Genomic DNA, 26,906 nt, shown 5'->3' with positions numbered 1-26,906 from the left:
TGGACAGGTCGGGCGGGCTACTAAGCAGCAAGAGTGGACCAAGAGAAGGGGAACCGAACTCGGGAGGTCCCAGCAGGGAGCCGAAGGTGAACTTCAATGAACATCAAAAGAGGAAGACATATGGATCCACTAGAGGCAGGGGCAGTTCAACAGGCTATGCCACAAGGGATAATAGAACATAAGGCCCGAACAGTAGAGCAAGTTCAACGGGGAATAGACAGACCTCTAATGAATGACCAACGCAAGGCACACATGCGACTGGGAGAAGTGATTCCGGTAACAGAGGGCATGCAAGCCCGGGGAGGAGTCATGTGGGCCAAGCAGAAAACACTCACGGCGATTCGGATTGCAGGGATGCACCGCATACAGAGCCTTTGGCAAGGTGTGAGGACACTCAGGCGGGACACTCAAGGGATGCTACGGCAATGGCCACAGCCTTTGAACACCTAAACAGGTCTTTGGAGACATTCCTTACAAGGATATCCAGAACCAATGAACGAAGTGAGAAGTCCAGAAGAGTCTTTAAGAAACCAAGATGCTATAAAGATGAATCTGATGGCTGTATTGATACCTGGATAGAGGTAATGAAGCTGCATTTCGAGGGAGAGGACTTGTCGGAGAGACAGGAATGCAGTCCGCTCACCAGCAACTTGGAAGGGACAGCCCTGAACTGTGTCATGGCCAAGAAGCAATATCAGCGTGACTGACACATCTGAGAAAATCTTCGAAATCTTGTTAAACCGTTTCGGATCAGGGGTGCAGGGGCACCAAGCGATGATGCGCTTCGAGAGACGGAGGCAACGAGAAGATGAAACGATAGACAAGTTTCTCGATGACTTGGAAATGCTGAGAAGAAGCAGCCAACCGGATGAGTCAAACCGAAGGATGAACCTGGCCGTAGCCTCAAAATTCATCGATGGAGTGAAGAATGATGAACTTCGAACAATGCTAGCAACGCATTACACACCACTATCAACCAATGCGCCAACACCAAATGAGTTGAGGCTCAAGTCAAAAGAGTATCTTTTGTTGAAACCTCCTTCGAGATCTGGTTACTATAAGAACAATTATGGCAATTTTAACAATGGGCCAGCAAACCAATGGAACAATTGGTACAAACCGAGGGATGATATGGACAAGAGACGCTCTTGTGCCAATTGGAGTTCAACGAACCATCATGTGTCAGCATGCCCAACTTACAAACAAGGCATGAAAGCAATAGGCTTTAGCCTCTAGGACGAAGATGCGTCAGAATTGGACCATGGGGATTTCATGAGAGGGGTAATTGCAAAATTTGGCCCGAGGTGTTTCTTTTGCAACTTGGAAGGTCATTTTAAATCAGATTGTCCGCAATTCTAGGATGCAGTGGCAGACATCAAGCATCCAAGGCATGAAGAAGCTTTGTCAGGAGTGAAAGCCAGCAAGGCTCGCCTGTTGAGTGAAGCGGAGGCACGCAGAAAAGATAAACCTCAAGAGCTGGCGGCAAAGAAAATGCAAGCGGTGACAGAAGAGACACGGGAACCGGAACCAGCAACTGCGGCCGATGACTTCAAGATTGATTATAGGGCAGCCGCGAGGGATGCTCTAAGTAGAGTGCAGCAGGAACTGGTGACGAAAGAGATCGAACAAAAAGTGAAACTTGAACTGGAGAATGAGAAACTTCAGGAGCAACTGAATACCTTCGAAGCAACGGAGTGCGAAGAAACTAAAGCACCAAGCAGTTTGAGCATGAAACTTAATGTGATCTCCGGTCAGAGGTTCGGCATGGTGCCGCAAAGAAGCAAGATACAGTCGATAATCTCAGTGGCTGGACATCAGGTAATCAGAAATTTAAGTGAACCATCCCAGTTCACTTTGATGCATTTGGACACATATGCAGATTATCTGAGGCAGGTGGAGCCACGCACCGAGTCGAGAGCTGTGCGAGCACTACTAACAACGGGTGGCCCTCGCATGAAGAAACTTCATGGACGCTACCTAGAGGTCTATGGGCCGTATCAAGTGATGCTGAACGTGGATGGAATCAGTATCTACACTAGGACTTATGTAACAACAGATGATGACCAAATGGGGCAGATCTATTTGGGTGAGGAGGAACTCAAAGTCCGCAGGATAGGCCATGACGCCATGATGGAACAAGATGCAGTACACATTGGGGGAACGAAAATCGGAGTCACAGGGCTTCTGGACACAGGAGCGGTAGTGAGTGTGATGCCGATAAAAACTTGGGAAAGAATGGGCTTCACGAGGGAAGATCTAATTCCAACGAATCTCAGACTGGCCGCCGCCAATCGAGGAGCTATTTACGTAGCCGGAAGAACACCAATAACGGTCCTCCACATGGGAGGACGGGATCTTTGGATGAGCTTCCTGGTAGTAGAGAATTTGGACGACGCCGACCAATTCATCTTGGGCAGAGATTTTGTCAGGAATTTTGACGTGATGATTGACTTGAACAACGGTCTGATACGGATTAGAAACCGGGACAGGAAGTATGTTAAGAAACCAATTAATAGGATAATTACAGACGAAAACAAGGTACCAATTTTTTTAGATAGAAAAGTAAGACTACAGCCAGGACAAGCTGTGGTGGCAATTTTTAGAATGAGGAATTTGAATTCGTTAAGTGATAGTAAACAGGTTTGCTTAGTACCGAATCCAAATAGTCAGAGTTCGGTGATTTTAGGCCGGAGCTTTTCGGTAACGCGAAACGGACTGTGTGTCAGTGTGTTATTGAACACACTGGACACCACGGTTTCAATCCAGCGTGGAAAGAAGCTTGGCTACGCTTTGCCGATGAGGACCGACTATGAGGAGACACAAAACTTGAAGAAACATAGTGTGAAAGACTGTCCTTATCATGCTAGTAAAGATAAAATTTAAAGAGGATTAATGAATTAAAATCTATTCATAAATTGTTTTCAATGAAATCCGAAACGGACGACGGCTTATCAAGCTGCTCGAATTTTCCGGAACGCCCCTCGTCATATGAACTAGAATCTGACAAACCGGTTTTGCCAGAGATAGAACATTTAAAAGGGAAAATAGGTGAGGGAGATTTCGAAAAATTGCGGAACCTCCTAAATCGGAACGCAGATGTATTTTCAAAACATAAGGCGGATATCGGTTGCTGTAATTTCGTCGAACACGAAATCGAACTTGAAGAGGGCGCCGTTCCCCACAGGGAAGGCGCAAGACGAATGACGCCACACAAATCGGAAGCGTGCCGAGCGGAAATAGAAATGTTGCTTGAATATGACATGATAGAACCCTCGAAAACGCCATGGGCCTGCGGGGTAGTAATGGCGAATAAGAAAGGGGCAGCTTAGATTTTGTTGCGACTTTCGTTACTTGAACGCGGTAACAATTAAAGATGCGTGCCCGATACCGCGGATAGACGAGAGCCTCTCTAAGCTTGGTGATGCCAAGTTCTTCACCACATTGGACTTGGGTTCTGCCTTCTGGCAGGTCCCTCTGCGGAAGAAGGATAGAGAGAAAACCGGATTCGCGTGCGAATTGGGATTGTACCAGTGGAAGAGGATGCCCTTCGGCTTGTGCAATGCAACGGCATTTTTTCAAAGACTGATGGCTCAGGCTTTGACGAGAGTGACCAAGAAGTACGGGAATCTCGTGATGTGTTACGTGGATGACGTAGTCATAGCGACACCGACCCTGGAAGACCACATTGATTGGCTCGATGAGGTCTTTGGATGCATGGAAAGAGCAGGATTGAAGTGCAAACCATCGAAATGTGAAATCCTTAGGGATTCGATTAAATACCTGGGAAGAATGGTGGACAGGCATGGTGTGAGACCGGACCCGGAAGCAGTGGAAGCAGTGTTGACATGGAAAGCTCCCAGAACGGACACACAGCTCCTGAGCTTCCTAGGGTTTGTCAATTACTACCGGGAGTTCATAAAAGGATATGCGGACAAGGTGTATCCGATGCAAAAGCTAATGCGCAACAAAGGGAAAAAGTTCGAATGGAACGATGAAGCACAACTTGCCTTCGAGAACATAAAGCGGGAACTGTGCGAAGCGCCAGTGCTAGGCATGTCTACAGAAAAGGGCATGTATGTTCTTGACACAGACGCATCGCTAGTAGCCATCTCAGGAATATTGCATCAAGAGCAAGAATGGAACGGAAGAACGGTTCTCCGTCCGATTGCATACGGCAGCAAGGTCTTGAGTGACACAGAGATGAAATATGGCGCAACAAAAGCAGAAATGTTTGCAGTAGTCACTTTCGGGGAAAAGTACCGTGCATACTTGGGGAGCGCTCCCTTCAAGTTACGCGTGGACAACAGAGCGTTATCCTGGTTGAAGACCTACTCGATGGATCAGAGTTATATTGGTAGATGGATAGTAAGATTGGATGGCTACCATATGATAATCGAACATAGGATGCGTGATAAACACCAGAATGCTGACAGCCTCAGCAAGAAAACTGAGTTCTATGAAAGATTGGAGCAGAAGCAGGCCAATCAGGCGGAAATAAAGGAGGGATTCTCGATTCTGGACAAAGAAACTTATGAAGCGCTTCCCTTAACGAGATGGTTGGATAAGTCTGGACGTCCAATTCCAGGGCATCCTGAGTTACCTGTAGAGAAAGCAGCCGAGATAAAGATCCTATCCAAGGAGGACCCGGTCCCCTTGGATTTGTTGCTGCGCTCGAATCTGGTCCATCACGAACTCTCTCGCATGAACATAAACAGCCTCTCATTATTGGATAAAACGGTGCAGGTCACACAGCAAGTGATGCGGATGCTGGGTGGATTGTTAGAAAGAGAAGTGACCAGAGATGACCCCGAGTGGACAGCAGCAGTGGCATCGCTAACAGTCAGTGAGAAGGTGAAGATCATGCCGTCCAGACGACAGCACGCAGAGAACGAGAGGGATTGTAGGACAATAGTTCAGCAACTAGTATCCTCAATACCCCACGAGATTTTAACCAGTACTTCTTACGGACAGAAAGAACAGGGGAGCAGCAAGCGAAAGAAAACCGTCACCTTTGTGGACCAGGATAAGCAAGGTGAAAAGGCAGGACAAAATCTGCTGCAAGACTATTTGTCCGGGGAGACGAATGATGAGAAGAACCAGCGATCACAAGATCAACATTCGGGACAAGAAAGTTTGTCCGGGGAGTCTGAGATAGACGAGAAAATTCCTGATGAGAAAAAGGACCTGAGAACAGGGTTTTGTCCGGGGAGTTCAGATGGATGCGAAGAAGGCACAGACATGATCTGGAGGAGCGTGCAGTCTCCAGCACAACCTCTTCAACGGATGACAATTCCCGAAATTCAGGAATGGACACCTATTCAGACAGGAACTCGAGCTGGGGATCAGAACTGTCTGAACTAGCAATCCACACGCTACTAGTGGAAACTCGGGCAAGGGATCTGGACAGAGAGGTGTACCAGGATCCTGACAGCGATCGCTACCTTATACTAAGCGAAAGAGTCTTTGACAACGCGGCGGATGATTTGGAGACAATAGCGGTATCGAAACGTTCGATGAGTCTGTTGCCGCAGAAAGAGGTAGTCAGGACTGATCTTCAGCCGTTTAAACAAGAAACACAGCCGTTGGCGAAGATTTGGTGCGTTAAGATGGAAGAAGACACACACCAGCCCAACGAGCTGAATAGTCAGATGAGGGTCATGAAGACGTACTTAAAGGCGAGATACAGTCTCTCGGATCTTCTAAGGGCGCAGAGAAATGATCGCATGACAAGCAACCTGAAAAGGTGGATAGAGAATGGTTCTCCGGATAAAGAGGACCTCGAGGAAGATAGTTATCGCATCCTGAGACAGTACTTCATGCAGAAGGAAGGGAGGTTATATTTGAACAAGGACGGGATTGGGGCTTGTAAAAGAAGAGAAGAAGACAGAGTCCTATACAAGTATAACGCGATAGTGTTACCGCAGCTCTATCAGACAGAACTATTATTCAGGTCGCATGATCAGATGGGCCATCAGGGGATCGATAAAGTATATCAGAGGATCCTGAAGCGCTTTGAGTGGCCTGGAATGAAAAAGGTATGTGAGAAGTGGGTAACAGCATGTCTGTCATGCCAACAGCTCAAGGATCCAAGGAAGTTGTGATTTCCATTACAATCGATCGAGTCGTCTGAATTCAATGAGGTGGTGCAGATAGATCACCAGAAGATATGCATGACAGACAGTGATTATAATCAGGTGTTGGTCATGATAGATCATTTTACGAAGTATGCAGAGGCCGTGCCCTGCATAACTGCCTCGGCGGAAGAGACATGCGACCACTTGATGAATACGTGGATAGCGAGACATGGCTGTCCGATGACGTTTCAATCGGACAATGGAACAGCTTTTGTAGGAGAGCTTACGAAAGAGCTTATGAGACGCTCACAGGTCGCTCAGGCTCACTCCACGACATACCACCCTCAGACGAATGGCTTAGTGGAAAGACAGAATAGGACGTTAGTGTCGATGCTGAGAGTATATTGTTCCAGGTACATGACCGATTGGGACAGATACCTTCCACAGGTGATGGGAGCATATAACAGCACGCAACACTCCACCACCGGAGTCAGTCCACACATGATGCTAACTGGACACGAGAAGTCTTTACCCTTAACCTTCTTCTACCCAGAGTATGAGGTAAAGAAAACGTCTCCACAGGTCTCCGTGAGGGATGTGATCAGACGCCAACAGGAGTTGAACGATTTGTGTAGACGAAATACTCAGCAAGCACAGGCAAGGCAGAGGAAAAGATTCGACAAGAAAGCAGCTGGTGCAAAAGCTTACTCGGTGGGAGACTACGTATGGGTATTTCAGAACTTTATACCACCGAAAGGGACGAAAAAGCTCCTAAAAAGTCGAGGAGACCCTTCATGATTACAGAGGTGCACCAAGAGGGACGCTTTTATAGACTGAGTACTGGCCGAGCCGCCCACTACGAGAACATCAAGCCACTCAATCCATCGACAGAAGACTGGTGTATACTTGCAGATATGGAAGAAGGGGATTATCTAATGATGGATCCTGCTTGTGAGGTCAACGAGAAGGGCACCAGGGAGAAGAACGATGGAAACGAAGTCGTGGAGGAAGGAACGGACACACCGCTGGACCTGGATCCAAACGAGGTGATCGAAGCGGACGATGAAACCTTACCCTACGCAGAGGCGGATTGGCAGGATCCCGAACAGATAGAGTTGCCCAAGAACTTGGAACCGGATCTTCCGTTCACGATACAGACTCGTCAGAAGGACGGGACAAGACCCAGAAAGAAACACAATCCTTAGGGTGACGACTTTGTAGTGGATGGGATAGATCTGAAGAAGATAGTGGAGGAAGTAGTGGATCTAGAAGAAATAACTGTGTCACAAGACATAGTCGATGATCACGATGATGAGTGGGTCGACGACCGGTCGAAATCCGAGGTAGAATTCGACGACGAGCAACAGCAGTCATATGAACAAGACTTGACAAACCTGCGTGTCCTAGAGTGGCTGAACGAAATGACCTCGGACCCAGAGGGGACCAGCGTCACGATTCAAGACGTAGATCGTGAAAGCATGAAATACATCAAGACCGAACGAGATGATCTTTCCTGGGCTGCCCAGGAAGGACGACTACTCATTCCAGCTTCTAACCTCGACTTGATACCCGGTATGCGATCGACGGGGACGTCGATGGATGATTTTGTCCGGGGAGTGGGGGTAGGACTTACCCACACTGAAAACTTGATAATAAAAAGATTAAGAGTAGCAAGAGAAACAGGAGACTTAGAAGCAGAAACAGGCGAAGAACCTAAGAAACCTGATATAGGTGGTAGTTGAGTCATATTTTAACTTACCAAATGAATATTCAAGTAACATAATACTAACAAACAGTGATTTCATACTCACAAATAGAACATGTGAAATAGCAATCACAGCAGACATGAGATTTAGGACAGCGTTAGCGGCAGATTTTAAGAGAGAATACAAAAACGTGGAATTCCTTTGGAAGCAAAGACCAGGGATAGGGGGTGTAGCGGCCTTACCTCCGGCGGCGTCGCAGATACCGGGAAAATACCTATGCTTCTTGGTAACGAGGGCGACGGAGAAGCAGCACGTGGACCCAGAGAACCTAGTCTTGTCCTTGACGAGGCTGAGGGACTTCCTCGTGGAAATGGACGTGAAGGAACTCTCGCTTCCAGTGTACGATCCAAACAGAGGACGACTGCATCCTCGGGAATTGTACGCGCTTGTACACGTGATATTCTCTGATACTAATATACAAGTATATTTACATAAGAAATATTACTTAAGTATAGGCTGAGTGACGTGCGAGAGGGTGTTAGGCTAAAGACTAAGTTGTATGTAATGTGTGATATGTGTGCTATGTTATGTTATGTGTTATGTTATTAAGATCGTGGGGTAAGAAGGGGTTGATGACCATGAACAACTGAATGACGATCTTAGGAATAGATCCAAAGTTTGGACTGTCCAATCTTAGGTCGAATTCCAAAATTTTAGAGACCGATTGATTTTAATAAATTTTAGGATAAATATCTTTTTATCTGAACTGCTTTTAAGCAAATTTTAACGATATATGTTAAAGTGAGACTGACAAGTGTGATATTTGTGACTCCTTTTCTAGATCCTGATTGATCATTTATTTACTCACTTGAGTCAAAACCTTGGAATCGAATCGAATCAAATCAAATCTGAAGAACAGTATGGACAATTTCAAATTGGATGAATTGATGGACCTGGCAGAGGCATATGTAGGACCGATGATAGATGCGATCTATCGTCGGCTGATCGATCGAGACTTCGCTCTGGAGGACCCAGAGGTAGTCATGTTGCTGACCGCCCTGATCAACATCTTGGGGCATGACAACCGTGGGGACCGCCCCACGGAAGTCCTGTTGACGGCAGCATATGGAGAGAGGGGAGTACTAGACCGCCCGAACATGAGAGTGATGAGGTGGAGAAACGGGGCTCTCTCAGAGAGTGACTTGGCGAATGAGCCTGGATTGGGAAATTCTAGGACTTACCAATCAGGTGAGATGCCTATGCCCTCCAAGCCCCAACCAGGGCTGATGAGAATGCATCAGGAGATGAACAGCGAGGCTGCCTCGTCTGGTTCACCACTGAGAGCAGCTGTGCCACCAAAGAGGGCGAAAGTAGGACAGAAGGTTCAGACGAACCAAACCATGCAAGATCTGGATGAGATGAAGGATGAACTGGAAAGTACAAAGAAGGAGCTGGACGAGATGACCAAAAGCATGCTCAAGATGGAGGACGATCGAGACATGTGGAGAAAATTGTTCGAAGACTGCAACAAAAAGCAGGGTCAAGAAATTGAGCGCTTGAGGCAGGACTACAAAGAGCAATCGGAACAGATGGCGTTGACAACGGCCGTGGAGAAAGTGATACCTGGAAGGAATATTCCTCGTGGGCAGTCCCCGATGGAGCTCTTGACGCCTCGAGAAATGAGTCAAACAACGGAGACACGGCTCTCGACAGAGACGAATAGAGTAGCGATCCCGGACCCTAGTGACACCTTGGGTGACCCCGTCGTGGAACAAACGGTGAGGAAGCTGATAGAGACAGCTGGACGACTGGTCGCCAACAAGAATGCGCCAGGTTCCGGGGTGACCTATGGAACGATCGACGACGCGGGCAGAGTACGACTCTCCCAGACCGTGATCAGACAGGGGATAAGTGACGTGCCGTCACTCATGGGGAGCTCGAAGGCCCCAGAGAGAAGAATACAGAAGATGCCAGCGAAGAAATTGTCTCGCATAATAGACGTACAAAAGAACAATCAATTGAAATATAATTTCACGGGAGTTCCGGAGACAGATCCGAGAGCTTGCTTCAATCGAGCGACTTGAAGCCCTGCAGTAAACCTGCAGCAACCACCACTGGGGACATCTCATCTGATACTGGGAGACAGCCTGGTCAGAGTACTATCGAATTTGAGGACCTCGTGGGTCACCACGGTGATGGCCTTTAGAGGCGCGACGATAGCCCAGTTATATCGAATGGTGGAGCTGATGAATCCAGGGAGGATCCCCAATGTGATGATCCTGGTTGGGACGAATGACATCTCCAGAGGTTCAGATGAGCAGGAAGCACTATGGGAGTCAATGATGGTGTGTTTGTTTACTACCCTCTGGCAGAAATTCAATTGCGCGGTACTGACCGTTTGCACTGTGCCAATGAACACGAGAAGATTGACAGCAGCAGGAAGAAGGCACAACGAGGGAGTCATCAGGTGAAATAACATCTTCAGGAACCTCGCAAGTCGGAACGCCGGAAGAATGATCCTCATGGACATCGAACATGAGTTGAGAGCTACGGATCAGGCCAGACTGACCACGGACGGCATCCACTTCGACAGTATCGAAGGACAAGCTTGGTTGAATCGAGTCTTCCAAGAGCGGTTGGACGAACTAGAGGCTGAACTCTTTGACACAGGAGTGCTGAAGGAAGAAGGAACAGCGAGTGACGCGGTGATTACTACCTTTGTGCCTCCTAGCCTGGAAACACGCTTGGGGACGGTTCCGACCGTCACGAACTACAGACAACAGAGCTCCAGCGAACCAGGTCAAAGGACAGGCGTACAGGATCGATTGGGAGAAGCGCCGATGAGGAGGACCATCCATCCTAGGAGAAGAATAGGACCTGTCAACCCAATCGAAGAGACAGCTGGCACGTCTAGATTGGACACGAGATCGGAGACGACAAGTACCAGTCGAGAGAAGAGACGCCCGGGCAGAGGCTCGTTGATGTGGTCAAGACCCATACCGTCTCCCTGGCATAATACAAAGACGAGCTAATGAAGCTGGATCTCCAGAGGGTAAGCTTCATCGAATATGCAAGGAGGATGCTGAATGGAGCGACGCTATCCGTCAGCAGATTGTACTCGATAACCGGCGTAGACTGGTTGATAGCCGCTAGCATAAATTTCAGCTCCACGACGGCCTTGAGATTTGCTGACCTAGAGGGACTGCCCTCTAACAACACAATGGAACCAGTGAAGGCGAGACGATTGCAAACCGTGAGAATGAATCATGATGAAGGGAATCGAGAAGAGAGACCTGGAAGATTTCTAGTGACAAGGGCGCCGATCGGACAACATGTGAAGATGTTCAGGCAAGTAAGCTCACCCTCTGGTCATGTGAAGGAGAGAATATACCCACAACTAGTGAATAAGGATGGTGATGTCCAAAGGTACGGCGGATTGAAAGCGATAAAGAAAGATGAGACCATCTTCGCCGCCTATGACAAAGTAGAAATGACGAAGGCCAAGATTATGATAGTAGCGAATTCAGATTTCGTGTACACCTCCAAGTCTCTGTTTTGGTCGGACGTCATAATATTGGCAGCGGTCGACCTGGACCTACTGCAATCGATATCTCTGGCTATAGGGGTACAAAGGCAGACGGACATGAACCCAATTACGATCGTGTTTGCTGGCATCAATGACCATCTACACAGTAGAGGTTTTCTGAGCAGACTGAGAGATCCTACAACGGCAGAGAACGCTGTGTGGCCAACGATAAAAGATATCCTTGAGTCGATGGGTGAAGTGGTGGATGCGACGAAGGAGGGGTCTTTCACCAAAGTGACACCGTGAATAGTATTCGCGTTGTCTCCGGGGTATGCACATCTCCCGGATGGACTGAAATTTGTGTATGCGATTGTGACCTTGCTTTCGGAAAGAAAATATGATGTGATCATATCAGCCCCGAATCGCATGATAGAGATGGAGAACCTGAGGCCACTCAAGGCTGAACTACCTGCAGTGTGGTCAGATATCTCAAACGCGATGAGAGGATTCAAAGACCATGCGCTACACATGTTAGTGTTGGAAGAGGTGCTGGGGTTGGAACTGTCCAATTTCAGTTGACAGCTCAAACTGAAACCGGGAATAGTCGACGACCATCGAGTGATCGCGGCGATGTCCAACGACTTATGGTTCCGAGCAATGGAAGTGACAGGTGAAAACACGAGGAGGAAAAATTCACTAGAGACGAGAGCTCATTTGGAGGCGATGGTTTTGAGAACCAAGCCGGAAGCCAACCAGTGGCTACACCTGAATCCTAGAGTAGCGGCATTGGGTGCAGATGCTTTTGAGCAAGGCCCTGTGATGATCGCAAAGATCCATGCCTACTTGTTGAAGGAGGTGAACCTGGCGGAAAATGCTGGAGAAAAGACCGCTGAATTTGTGAACAGAATGTGTCTGATTACTCTGGAAACCTTCTGGACCCAGGAAGTGAAGGGACAGGAGGGCTTTGAATGGACAGACAGCATGCTGGAAGGGTTGGGAGCCGGATGGACCGCGTCCTTCTTGGCAAAAGTCTACCCGAAATTCTCGCATTACTTGATAAAAGAATTCCTCCACGCAGTAGTGGAAGTGTCAATAGTGGAACTAATAGCCTTGTTAATGACATTTGGAGCAGAGGGTTTCGTGAAAGGACCGGTGATGCTGCTCACCGAAGGAATCCAGAACCTGCGGTTAGATGGACTTCTGACATTGATTGCGATTACCCACGGAAACTTGGGAGGACTAATGACATTGACACGTTGTCCAGAGCAGATGAGAGAGAGAGAGTGAGGAACTTAGACATGAAGAAATCCACGGACTCGTGGAATTAGATAAGAGACCTGAGACACACTCTTATCCAATATCTCTTACAACAAAATCGCTTTGGAACGGGAGAAGACGAGACTATTGAAAGAGAGGAAGATGTTAGACGACATGTTGAAGGCATGCTCCTGTTAACCGATCTGAGCTTGGCTATGAGAACCGATCCCTTAGCGCTGATCAGAGGAGTCACGGAGTTTGTGACAGTGATCTATGGACCAGCAGTCACGTTTGCGTTCCCTGACGTTAAGGTGGAGGCCTATAGGAGGTCGGTGCTGCACCTGAACCTCATATCAGCAGTGGACGGTAGTACACTGAATTGGTGTGAACAGCACACATTGCGGGAGCTCATGAGTGAAGATCTGTTATTTACGAAAATATCGGAGCCAGAGATGTCAGTCATCAATTTTGACGATCACTTCCGTGATCGCATGGGAGAAGTAGAAAGAGGACACATCGAAGTGTTTCCGAAGCTTTGGAATCTGAGACTCTATGATAAAACGAATGGTGAAATAACCAGAGTGCCTCGTCTCACTGCAGCATATCATAAAGTGAGAGAAGAGAAAAAGGGCTGGGCTGATTACGAGAAGCTGCCGGAGTCAATCCCTGAATTCCCTCTGATAAGAAGGATGTTGCTCGGAGCAGTCTCCGTGGTACAAACTCCTAGGTTGAGAGCATTCGAAACCAATGAAAGGAGAGTAGGTAATTTCGTGGGAACGATGGATCCATACTTTGTAGGGAGAAATGCCGCCGTGTTACAATACACACGATTTGCATATACGGATCAAGCGACGAGAAAGCGAATAAGCAACGCCGCGACTCCCAAGCCTGGAAGATTTGACGAGGAATGGACGGGATTAGGCTTAGCTCCGATGAAGATGAGAGGCAGGACGAGAAGGCGAATAAGCAACGCCGCGACTCCCAAGCCTGGATGATTTGACGAGGAATGGACGGGATTAGGCTTAGCTCCGATGAAGATGAGAGGCAGAGCCTCCTTGATCCTGACTAGTGTAAAACCGGAGTTGAAAGTGGGAGGAACACTGCAGGCGAGAACCTTCCTAGCACCCTTCGGCTGCGAGGAAATCAAAGTGGTCCATGGAGAAGAGGAAGATAGATCGGCCGGTATATTGATAATACCGAAGTTTCCGGAAGGAACCGACAATGATAAGCAAGGACCCTCGAGCTCAAAGAAGGATAAGTCAGAAGGAGATGGCGGACAGGGAGGAAGCCGTCAAACTGAAGAACCCATGCAACAAGATGCATGTCAAGCTGGTGGGGAAGACGACAGGGCATCGACAGGAGGAGCATCCAGCCTGGATTTCAATATCTTCAGTGATCTTGAGAACAACGCAGATACGTTGGAGACGACGGAGCCAGCGGATGAAGGCATCTCGACACTGGAGCCTCCGTCAGCCTTTATGGAAATGCTCTCCTGGCAATTCAAGGAATAACGACCAAATAATCCTCATGGAATCACCTAGAAGGAGAAGAATAGAGGCCTCAGCCAGAGTACCTTTCTTGGGAACGCTGCCCGAAGAAGAATGGGAAGTACATCATCGAGACCACGAGAGTAGGACGGGATGCAAATTGGACAGAGTGGCGCTCATGGAAGAAGTCTGGACAGTGGTTCGGAGCTATGGGACCCAGTCCATTCTGAAAACGGGTCTCAACGAACCCTTGATGAGAGAAGTCCTTGACAAGCTTGATGAGTGTGAAGGGAGACTGAGTGAGTTGTTGATCGACTCGGCTACTGATGAAAGTGAAGCGAATTCTCCCATCAAGATGACACCACAGGACGATAAAGGAGAGGTGGTGTATCTGTCAAGAACCAGGAGAGGGACGATGCTATCAAAATTGGTGATTGATAAGATCAATGCGATGAAAATGAAGTTAGGCAGCAGAGTGATACCGTGGAGAGTCGGAAAGACGAAGGTGGATTCGGAGATATCGATGAAAGCTGTTAACTCAGCGAAAAGGAAACGAGTCGAAGAGGTCATGTATTTGGGACAAGGTGATTATCAATTGCCTGGCACCGACAAAATGTTGACTGATATAGCGATGGTGCCACCCATTCTCATGGCGGGACTAAACTCAACAGGTTATAAATCCAAAAGGAGTGACCGCACTCTGACTGGAGCAACCTTGGAAATGGAAATACTCAGCCAATGTGGAGAGAGCAAAATGAAAGACTTTAAGCCATCTCCCATGAATCATGGAAAGGGAAATGTCGCAGGACAACTAGTACCAGTGGAGTATAACCGACTGACGGTATCGGAGGCTGTGTCAATAGATGAACCGGCCGGTGGATACATGGAAATGTTGGAATACCGAAACTCGGCTAGAGGGTACGTGATGGCTCTGGAAGACAAGGGTGCCATGGAGGGTTATCTGGAGACAATGTTGCAAGGCACCACCCTCAAGCAGAAGGCGTGCGGGACTTTAGCATCGTCTGAGATACAGGCAGAAACGATGGAGCAGTTGGTGAGCCTTCCATGGAAAGCAGTGGTATTAAGGTACTTCGAAGAAGAGATGAGGACTAACGCCAAGAATACACGCTCTCGTGGCAGTACCTTACGTAAGAACAGGGTTACAACTGAGATTTGCCTGGTGCATGATGGGATTGACTCGCGAGGAATATGATTCAGAAGAAAGGAAGAGGTCAAAAGAAGAGAAGGTTTTCCTTATGACGAACCTGAGGGATCTGATAGTCCAAGAGGGAGCAGCAGTAGCGTGTGCGAAGCGGAGAGACGCTCTCTGTTTCATTCGATTCATGAATGAGCAGATTTCAGTACCTGCATTGAACACTTGTGTTAAGATGCTGAGGGAAGGCGATGAGCGAGCGAAAGCCTTACTCTTGCTAGCACTGCTAGATATGCAGCAAATCAAACCGATGAGGGTGAACATGAAAGAACCCGAGGAGTTAGAACCCATGAGAAAGATAGACGAAATCAGGAGATTCTCAAACAAGGAGCTGAGACTCGCTAAAGAATCTATGGGGGCACTGCCGAAGTCCAGTGAATACTGTGGACCGATCAAAAATAAATCGTATAGATACGTATCCGGAATCATAGGGATAGCGTACAACCCTTTCCTGAGTGAAGACATACGCGATTGCTTCTTCGATTACCAGCAGGCGGTGTTACTAAGATTCTGGACGTCCAGAATTGTAACGACTAAGAGCGTTAACAACCCACAGGCCAAATTGGGATTGGTCTTGGAAGAAGAGGTGACTGCACCTTCCGCACCAAAATCCGACAAAAGAGTGGAGTTTGGGTTGGGATTCTCAGATGAATTACTGAGAACGAGCTTGATGGCAGTGTGGGAATTGATGAGGCCATCATGGTGTCCTATTCCCAACGCTGACTCAATATTACGGGAGACACAAGACGTGCAGAGGGAACTGAATGCAGACTGTAACCTGCGTGACCTTAACATCATATATAATGTGATAATAACGGCCTCTAGGAGCAACGGAGAAGATAAAGTGGAGTTGCCTGGCTGGGGACCAGAAGACTGGGTCAAACCTGGTAGCTGTCTGGCGGAAGTCTGTGGACTGGAGGGTCACGTTTGTGGAGGTCTGGACTGTGTGAAGATCCTAGAGAAACAACACAAGCAATTGACGGTATTGTTTGGGAACGTCGTGATGAAAACAAGAACAGAAACAGAACTGATAGCAGATTGCCATGGAGGAACCGAGGTGAATCTAGTGACTGCACTAGGATTCCACAGCATGTTTGGTTCTCTAGAGCCACTATTGAATCTAGAACAGAGACATGAGATGGTCACAGCCATCAGTGTAGAAGTATTCCCAGGAGTTCTGCAGACTGAGCAGAAGTACATAGGAAAATGGAGCGAAGCGATTGAGACGGAAATGAACATCAGATACAGTGAGACTTATTGTAGACCATCAGGAGCACAATATTTGGTGAGTTCGACATTGGCTCCAATGTGCAAGAGCAGATACCCGGTACACTTCGTAGCCATGAATGTAAAGAGTACGCGAACGATCGTGGATCAAGCCTTCTCAGTGCCGAAGTGTGTGAGACTGGCGAGAATGTCCGAGAAATCTTACGAGTTGCTATGTAAGATGTTCTCAGCAGTTCCAGAGAGAACCAAGGAAGAGTTGGAATCAATACTAGGAAAGAAGTTCATGGGATACGTGAGCGGGAACTTCAGTGACTTTGAGAGACAGAAACAGAGAGGATCAACTGTCACAGATTACAATACAGTAGACGAGAATGATGAAGTCCACCGAGTGATGATGGAAGTGGAACCATTACTGGAAGCTTCGGGAAAACGTAATTGGAGGAGCATCATGTTGACATATGACGAGTTTCCCTGCCACTGCTTGCTGCAGACCTGGTGGTATCCCAAGCGTAGTAATCTGGTGTTCATCTGGGACTCTGTAGAGCTGCTCTCCATGGGTTTACCAGACTCATCACAGCCCATAACAATAGTGATAGTGGAAGTTATGATGGCGATACGATGGCTGGAAGCTCACGTAAGAGAGAACAATAGACAGGAAGCGCCGACGAGAGAACAGTTGCGGAAACTAGATTGTCTAAAAAATTTAGATCTTTTTGAGACAATGTGCAAAAATCTAAAGATTCCGATGGAAGTGAAGAAGATATGGGCAAGAGAACGATTGATGCCATGGTTCAGAGCTAACATGACTGCATGGTTGTACGAATATGCTAAGAAGCATATGTCGAAGCACGGCAGAGTATACAGTGAATATCAGCTGGACATTGGAGCAGGAGCTTTAAAGCGAGCTCTCGTGACTCATCGGAATGCAGTGTCCACCGCTGTGAAAAGGATTTCCAGGACAAGTGAACGTAGTGGAAAGAAGAAGATAGAGATGTTGAAGGAAGATTTGGAGAGAAATGTGACGTTGTGTCTCCACAACAGCTTCTGCAGGAACAGAGAATCTAACGTGGATCCCCTACCTTGTTGCAAACAGAGGGTAGAAGAGCAGAAGTGTTGGAGGACGGCTTCCAACGGCGTCAGGATAGCTAATGACGTGTTGCAGGATACAGAAACTGAGAGTGCAGAGTCAGTGTCACAGGAGGAGGAAATGGAACATTGACGAGTGGCCGAAAAACGAGATGCAAAAAGAGACGAAATTAGAAGAATTTAGAAGTTTTAGAACTTCTAAAACACGAAAAAAGAAGAAAACAAAAGAGTGGTGAAGAAAAAGTTAAAACTCAGAATTGTTTTATGTGTGTGAAAAGACTCAAGTGAGAAACTAGGCAACCAAGTTGTAATTGAAAACTGAAAAATTTAGTTGAGTTTTGAAATTGATGCATTTATAAATTTGCACTTTGATTTTAGTTAAGTGGCTTTAGAGACACTTACTTACTATTTATTTAGAAAGGCTTGAGTGAAAGAGTATATTTAAATATTCCAGCCTGTATGATTTTTTTAAATCAGCTAGGAGAACTGATCACTTTGTGGTGACATGAAAGGCTTGGGTAATCTCTCGAAGAGGGAGATTGTTTCATTGTTCTTTCTAACCTCAAAGTTTCTTACTTTTAATATTCAGGACAATAACAAGCGAGATTTCCGAAGGGAAGAAACATAGTAGGATAATTTTAGCTTGTTGGTTGGCAGGACTGTCCTGCAAACCAACACCTTTTAAATCTAGAAGAAAAAGTTTTAATCAGGACGTTGACATTAGAAATCGGAAAATATGTTTTTATCTTAGGTCATATCCTCAATGTGCAGATTAATGAAAGAATTTGAAGGCTATAGTGATGTAGTATGATGCCATTTATATTCTGCTGTGAGTCGATGTGACGTGGATAAAAGTAATTTCGTGCATTTTGTAAATTCTGTTCGATGACACTGTACCTATTATACGAACATTGCGAGATTCAATGAGGACATTGACCGGACTGTCCGGGGAGTATGTGACATTCGACCAGAATGGATCAAAATGCAGATTCAGCATATTCGAAATTTTAGCAGTGAACCTTCCGAATTGGCAATTTTGAAGGAATAAGAGTGTTGTTCGAACGATTGGACAATTCGGGAAGGCCGAAGGATTTGGGAAGTCCTAAATTTTAAACATTCGAATTAATGACGTAACAATTCTAAGAAACGTCAAAAACGACCATTTTAGAAAAAAAACCGAAACGAAACACAACAACGATAGTTGCGCCGACGACAACAACGAGAAAATTGAGAATCGGAATCAGAGAAAAGCAGAAGCAGCAGAGACCGCTCCAAGTTGCAACTGTTGTGTCGCTACAATAGTTGCAAGGCAGTTGCTAACAACAGTGAGGGGTGGAAACCAGCCTTCCGGGTTACAGAGAAATCAAGCTTAACGTGCTTGATTCAGTGGATTCGAGAATCAGGAAGGGTTTCGGGACTGAAACTTTTATCATCTTATATGAATTTTTAGCTTCCTGTTTAGTAGTAGCCCTGTTTTTAGGAGTGACCTCGTGGTCTGGGGATACTGAGACCCAGCCATGAGCTCACTATTTTTGCATGTAATTATTTAATTTGAGTGTTTTGACCGAAGCCGAAAGCAGTATCGTTTTTGTCGACCCGATGTTAGAAAGACCACTAAAAGTACTGGCTTGGTAGAGACGGTGAAAAGCATGCAAAACTCTGTTTAGACGGTAGCCAGTCGTCTTAGGACTTAGTTTTGTTCTCCGTTGATATATATCTTCCGGGCGAATGTTACACAACTGATCGCTGGAAATTTAAATTGGATCATCAAGCCTCAGAAAGATATTAAAGTATGGATCAGTCTGCGCCATTTCCTTTTGTCAGTCGATGTATATTGTTATTCCAACCCCTCGAAAAGAGTTGCAAGGAGTTAGTGTTGGATGGATTTATGCGTGTCCTTAGGGACCTAAAAGAAAACTCGTACGCGTCAAGTGTACAATCATTTTGAATCCTTCTCAGCTTCTCAGATTCCAAATAAGTTCTCAAAATGTCGATAAGAAAGCTGTCTGCATTACTTTGGTTTTTGAACAAATTTAGGGTGGCATGTCACGGAGCCGAATACCTGGATAGCCGAAAACGAAATCTGGATAGCCGGACAGCATATAAGGCAGTGTGGTAGTGAGCGTGGTAAGTCTGAGTTTAATTGGAAAATAATCGACCAGGCGTCCAGCAGCATCAAGTTACTTACATTTGAAGCGCTGCACATTAGGAAAGAGAGACCGGCAATTCACACGCGCGACGAGTTTAGAAGTAGGGAGCTGACACTAAGGCTATATTGTTATTACATTGTTTCTCCATTACGTTGATGATATAGTGAGAACAGTGAAGGGTGATCCTGAAAAAGTTCTACGGGCTGCAAACTTACTACATCCAAATTTACAGTTCACAATAGAAACACCAAACACAAACGGAACTTTGGAATTTTTAGATTTACAAATTAGTATTGACAAAAGCAGAAAAATTAGCTGTGGGTGGTATCAAAAACCAACAGATACAGGTACCATACTCAATTTTAGAAGCTGCGCCCCCCTTCAGTACAAGAGAAGTGTGATTCAAGGAACTGTTCGCCGAGTTTTCCGCAGTACGTCAACATGGGAAGAATATGATAAAGCCATGAAAATCAACCGTGAGCAGTGGTTGGATAACCAATATCCGGAAAGTTGGTCGTCGCGGGTTGCATCCCATGCCCTTGAAAAAATCATCAGCGAGGGCAAAAACAAAAAGAACATGGCTGAGAAAAAGAAGCCCTGTGATTAAAGCAGTGATTCACCACCCATCTTGATGGTCCAATATAGGGGATATCACAGTCAGACATAAGCAAAAAAAGTGCGCGATATCACCAATGCGCTGATAATATTCACGACGAGGAAATTGAAAACTTGTATGCCCTCTCTAAAATCCTCCTTTTCCAGTGAACTGAAATCAAAAGTGGTGTACAGACTTGAATGTTGTGGGTGCAAATCCATCTATGTTGGCCAGACGGTCCAACATCTCACCACAAGGATTGAGGAACACCGAAAAGAGGAAACCCCAGTTGGACAGCATATAAGGCAGTGTGGTAGTGAGCCTGGTAAGTCTGAGTTTAATTGAAAAATAATCGACCAGGCGTCCAGCAGCATCAAGTTACTTACATTAGAGGCGCTGCACATTAGGAAAGAGACCGGCAATTAACACGCGCGACGAGTTTAGAAGTAGGGAGCTGACACTAAGGCTATAGTTCCAGAATCGAAAAATTCTGGCTGAAACAACAAAATTTTGAAACAACTTACATGTTGGCATAAAAATTAGCCACAAAACGAAAATAAAAATGAAGAAAACTCGCAGAAATTTGTGACAAAATGGTTTGAAATGTTACATAATAGTTGTTACATAATTTCAGTGATATTTGTAAAGTTTTGATTGGTTGAATTTTTAAAATTTTGAAATAAAGATGTGTGTGACACTTTTTATGATCTTTGATCATTTTGTACAGATAGTTTAGAAATTTTAAAACCTGAAGATGCACAAAATGTGCGAAAACGTTTGTTTGAATTTACAATTTTAACGCATTCTCAAAAGAAAATAAAATCGTTCCCGGATAGCCGAAAAAGAAATTCGTTCCGGATAGCCGAAATCTTTTTTGTTTCAGGTAGCCAAAACGATTGGATTCGATCTACACCAAAAGTTATTCGCTCAAAATATGAAATAAATTTAATGAATATAGCTTTTTCTCATTATAGCCCCCATCCCAAGTAATTTATAGACCCTCAGAATAGAAAAAAAATTAATGATGAGGGAAAGGATTGCTTTAAAAATAAGGAAAATATCCAGCGCCTGCTCCCTGTCATCTCAATACACTTATTTAATTTTGCTCTCAACTACATTTACTGTTCCCTGATAATCAAAAATAAATTTTTGTTGGATAACAGGAAAAAAAAATGTTCCTGGATAGCCAGAGAAATATTGCGTTATCGAAGTAGTCGCACTTTAATTGCTTTATAGCTTTATTAATTGCATTTAATGCTGATTTATGACTTCATTGCTGATATATATGCATTTTTATATCGCTGGTATGGCCCTATCCAGCCTGTGCACTTACCGTAACTAAACGGAAGGGCCCCTTTTATTGCTTTATAATGTTTCTTGAGTCTATTAGATTTTTTTGTTAGCTAAGTTCCGAAAAAAAAGATAATATAAGCGTTCGAATGAAAGTGGTCCAAATTTTGTGACGAATTTGTCTTTTTAGTCAATTATTGTTTTTAGTTTTTTTCGGGAATCCGGCTCTGTGGGTATGTACCAAATTTAGAGACTAGACTAAGAACAAACTCCAGTAAAAGACAAAAGTTTCGTTTTACACATTAACTAACCAGTTGTTTACTAGTTCGAAATTTAGTTTGCGCCGACTCACCGCCAACCATTGCTTCAATGATTGTTTGTTATAGAGGTTTTTTTTAAATGACACTGTTTTCCAGAATGATGATGTCTTCATGATTAGAGAAATCTTATAATGAGTGTTGATAATCCATATAATCGGGTGTGCTGCATCGACAAATACTATCACCTGTTTGTACTTTTTCGTTGTTATTTGCGAACGTATATGTTTGGCTAACAATTTTCATCGTTTTCCTTTCTAGTTATTTATCAAAGTTTCTGAGGAAAGCATTCAAAGACAGGAATATTCCCACGGAAGATTTCTACGCAGTTCCGATTGTCGACAAGGTAGAAAACATATACCCGATATATGAAAGGTTTGTAATTGCTCTAAGATTCAAGATCCAGGTTCAAAGATGAGAGTATGATGCTCTCCGTCATCTTCATAAGCTTAAAAAATTTATCACTTCCGTTTTAGTCAAATAATTTCTGAAATGATATGAGTTTGTACAATTGCGACTAGCAAGCGTTACCAAATCAGAATATTAACTTTTTCAAGTTTTAAAAAAATGTTCAACAAAATTACTTGAATCTTTTGAAAGCTTAGTTTTGTAGTATTGGTATTTTGGCGTTTTTCAAAAACAAGTTTTGGACTTAGTGGCTTTTTCCTTTTCTGACTGCTAGCTTGCAATGCTATTGTTTTGAGATGTCGCACGTAGCGCGAAGCACTGCGTCGTCTCTGCGTTTACGCTTGCTACTACCAGGCGTTAGCAAATTGGATCATATACTTTTTTCAGGATAGCAACTTGTTAAATCAATTCAAATTCGTTAGCTTCTCCGTCCTTGATAACGACCACGCATAAGTGTTGTCGAGCTATGGTCTTTCTGTCTACGTATTGTCGGATTAGTTGCCGCATCACAGAATTTTTTGTGCCGCAATTTCATTATTTTTTGCCGCATAAAGAATATCAGATTTTGATAGCTTAGCTTTTTGGTGAAAGCAACTTTGGTTGCGCTCGATCGTCTTTGATTGCGCTCGATAATTGTTACTTAATGCCCATTAAAAACCTGAGATTGCGTTACATAATGTGCTTTCCTCAGATAGAAAACCATTCTAAACTGGTACCAGAAATTTTCGTAATATGTGATGATATAGAGGCATTTTTTGAGTCGTATGAGGCGCAAACAATTTGATCTAAATTTTTTGATGGAGTTTTTTTTTTCGGCGCAATGTGTCTGCTCAACAGTTGTTAACTTTGTTATACTATTGTTAATTTTATTTCAATGCTTATTTAACATTCAATTGTTTTCTTTCTTGACATAATTTCATGAAAAAAGTTTCTATTTGAGACAAAATCAAGACAAATGTAGGAAATTTTTAGGTAGGTCAATTTTTTCGATTTTTTTTCTAAGGTTTTCATCTCTAAATTTGTCGGTTATTCTGTCATGCTATGTATAGGATTTTATCATAAGAAGTGCGATGCTTCGTTTCGCCTCGCTTTGTTAAATTTCTAAAAAAGGAGGTGATTCAGTTCCAAGATTTCGGATTTTTTTTGCACCTTTTAGTTTGTTGAAAAAAAGTTTTTTTTTCAATTAGTTGATTCATCTGCGAATAGCGAACAAGTTAAACGAAGATTAGTGAATTAATTTTTTGTCTCTTCTGTGGCACACTTGGTAGGGATGTTACAAATGCGCCTGGGAGAGCAAAATTTCTCGGTTTGAATCTGATCAGGACCTGTTTCTCTTTACGGAAAATATTCCGTTTCAAAAAAGTTTGTCGGCCTTTTATTTGTCTGCTGATGTTTTGTCGGCTTAGTTGCCATATCTTTGAGAAATTTTTGTTGTACGTGATTTTCGTTATATTTGCTGTTTGTTTTGGCTTTCTCATGCAATTTGTACAGTTATTAGCCTTGAAGTATATTATCCTTTTTTTTTTCGTTTAAAAACTTTATCCGAATGATTTATACTCATGTTTTTTGACTTAGTGATGTGACCTTATTCTGGGTTGATCCAAGGTTTATTCTGAGTTTATAATTCAAAGTTTTTTTGTGTTAACAATTTCGTTTTCGGTCCTGGATTTTAATTTAAGTTTTGTCGGCTAAGTTGCCGACCAATAGCTGTTTTTGAATTTTAATTAAACGCTGCCGATTGTGTTTCTGGAATTTTCCACAAATAGAATATCACTTTTTGAGTTTTAAGAGTAATGAACGTAGTGAAGACTCTTATAGGTCTTGCTGATTTTTTTTCAGGAAAAAGTCTTAAAATATTGATGCACTTAGGTGTATATGCACTTTTTGAGTTCAATTGAAATTCATCTGCTGAAAGTGACGTAAATAGCTTTCTCCAAATACGAACGTGGAAATGGCGCAAAAATTCGTGAACAATTTTTAGTTTCGAAAGTGGACTTTCCAGCGGAATAAAAACTTTATCTGTTGATCCAGTTTTCTCAAGTTGGGTTAATATTATAAAAAAATAATATCATAAATCGTTCTTGAAATTCAAAGAGTTTAAAGGGTATCTATTTTTTTTCGTTGAATTTCGAAAGTTGAGATTTTTTCAACAAAGTCAGTGTTTTTCTATGTTTTCTTTCGTTGATTACTCTTTTTCAATCTTCGATTGGCTATTTTTTAAGTTGTGGTTTTTCGAATTTGTTTTTTGGATTTTGTGGCTTTTCCTTTCTTTTTTGCGAGCTTGCAATACTCTTTTATGCGACATACCTTGTGGTCCAAAGCTCCGCTTCGCCTCAGTGTATTAAATATATAGCTAATTCTTTAGATGTTTCAACAAGTATCGAGGAAAGAAGAACTCTGTCAAGAAGGCTTGTTGGCTGTTCGCAAGAAACTACATCATTCTAACATCATGTTGCATTTTGTTTGAGGTACGGTTTTCATTTTACCGCTGATAACTTGGTGAGTCGAGTTAGCCTTTTGTGCTGAACAAAATGTGACTAGATGTGGTTACCAAGTTGAACAAAAAGGTTTACCAAGTTTTATATCCGTAATCAGCGGTATGAGTTTCATGTAAGAAAAATGTTTGCCAACCCTTGGTCGCCATGTCAAATGATTTCTTCCGTGTAACTTCTGCAATGGTGTTTTTAAGAGTGAGGCGAACTTTTAAATGAGATTACCAGCTTTCAAAAAGCTAGCTGCTAGCTCATTTCAATGCGGAATTTAGTACAAGTAAATAAAAATTGGCATCAAATTTGTTAAGTTATATTGAAGGAAGTGAAGGCACTTCTTAAGGTGTTGCGGTTTTCAGGAAAAGTTCTTGAAATTTGATCAGCTCAAATGAACTTTTTGGTAGATGAATTTTGTTTCATTTTGAATTCATTTTACGCTCACCAATCATGAAAGCGAAAATGTTTTTTGTAATTTTCAGGATTCTTGAATTTCAAAGAGCTTTAACTTAATATATTTTAAATTATTTTAAGTTAAAATCAATCATTTTTTCGGTTTCTTTAGTTCATTGTTTTTTTTGCAATTTTCTGTTGGCTATTTTCTCAACCAACTGTTTTGCATTGTTTAGGCAGCAGTTGCCACTTGCGGTGCTTTTTTGTTGGGTGGACTGTTGAAAAGTCTGGTTGAGGTGGATGAGAACTACAGTGACGAAGCCATGCATAAGTTGTGGGGATACTTCAGTGGACTTTTGATCTGTACCTTCATCTACCCAGTAGTGCACCCTATCACGTTCTTCGCCATGTACCAGATATCATACAAGACAAGAGTGGTCTTAACCGTGCTTATATATAGGAAGGTGGGCTGACAAGAGATGTTTACAATATCAGGCCTCACTTTTTTGAGATGAAACCTTTCAAAGTATCGAACTTGATCTTACATATCAAGCGGACTGGCATCCATAAACTGGCTACAGTTAATCTTAAATAAGAAATGGAAAAGAATTCTGTTATTTTTTGGTAGTTTATAGTGTATCTACGTAGTTATGACATCACAAAACGAGTGACTTATTAGTGTTCCACAGAGGTCTAGAGATTTTGTAGTTTTTTTCTTCTAGCAAAAGGAAGAAATAAAATGCGAGTCCACAGCTTGTAAATATCACATTAGGTTTCAAGTTTTTCCTTAAATAATACAACATTAATGTCAATCCTTTGTTGAGGTTTCTGATATAGTAATTGTCTCTTGAGGAAAGGTGCTGGTGCTGAAGAACTACATGTTGAGTCAAACGAGTAGCGGGGAGGTGCTGAATATCATATCGACCGATTTGGGCAAAGTGGACTTCCTGGGCATTTTCCTCATTTTCTTCATAATCTTCCCCGTGTACTTCGTGGTCAAAGTTATTGCCTCCTACTTTGTAAGCAGAACTGAAACCGAATTTCATCAATAAAAGCTATTCATTTTCATAAAAATTTGCGCACATAATAATGTCAAAAATAGGTACAATTTTGGGCTAAAGCCGATCAAAATTATCCATTTCTTGTTCTGCCTTTCAAATAAATACTGTAGAAGTTGACAGAAATTTCATTTATATGATTGACACGTCAAGTTGTTTGACAGATGATATTGTTCTTGGCGTTTATTTACTTCAACCATGCAGAATGTAGTAAAATGTCTTTAGCTGACAAATGTCACATGGTTTCGAAAATTTTGGCTGAATATGAACAGGTGATAGGATGGCCAGGCGTGTTTGGATGTGGCTTGTTCCTTTTGCTGATCCCAGTGCAGCTGTCATTCACGTCCATGTTCTCCAAATACAGACGACAATCGGCCATGTACGCAGACCAGAGAGTGAAATTGATGCGAGAGGTGATCGAGGGAATTCGGGTGATCAAGATGTACGTTTGGGAGGAGTCCTTTAAGCGACTCATTAAGAAGATCAGACTGCTAGGTACATTTATTGATGAGTTCATTTGCGCTGAATGTTCCCTATTTTTAGTTAGTTTTTATTGACTTAAACAGTCTAGTTATGAAGAAATTTTAATTTCTATTCTAACTTCATATAGAATGCCGGTAGGACTAGCGATAC

General features: G+C 43.7%; 1 protein-coding gene across 3 annotated transcripts in view; it reads left to right on the top strand.

Moving 5' to 3' along the window:
- Positions 1-26,906, top strand: part of LOC134844305 (ATP-binding cassette sub-family C member 4-like) — a 463,247-nt gene that overhangs the window by 396,719 nt on the left and 39,622 nt on the right. Inside the window, exons 2-7 of one of the 3 annotated variants that reach the window (XM_063860933.1) lie at positions 22,027-22,118; positions 22,190-22,303; positions 24,702-24,804; positions 25,452-25,679; positions 26,073-26,234; positions 26,546-26,768. In XM_063860933.1, coding sequence (XP_063717003.1) covers positions 22,063-22,118; positions 22,190-22,303; positions 24,702-24,804; positions 25,452-25,679; positions 26,073-26,234; positions 26,546-26,768 — 886 coding nt within the window. In that variant the 5' untranslated portion in view covers positions 22,027-22,062. Of the gene's footprint in view, positions 1-22,026; positions 22,119-22,189; positions 22,304-24,701; positions 24,805-25,451; positions 25,680-26,052; positions 26,235-26,545; positions 26,769-26,906 lie in introns of those variants that run through there. The other 2 variants (XM_063860934.1, XM_063860935.1) reach the window with 2 other exon arrangements.

The sequence above is a fragment of the Symsagittifera roscoffensis genome, chromosome 4, assembly GCF_963678635.1.
Source record: "Symsagittifera roscoffensis chromosome 4, txSymRosc1.1, whole genome shotgun sequence".
Taxonomy (NCBI): Eukaryota; Metazoa; Xenacoelomorpha; order Acoela; family Convolutidae; genus Symsagittifera; species Symsagittifera roscoffensis.
The sequence above is the reverse complement of the archived record's forward strand: the minus strand, read 5'-3'. Positions and strand labels throughout refer to the sequence as shown.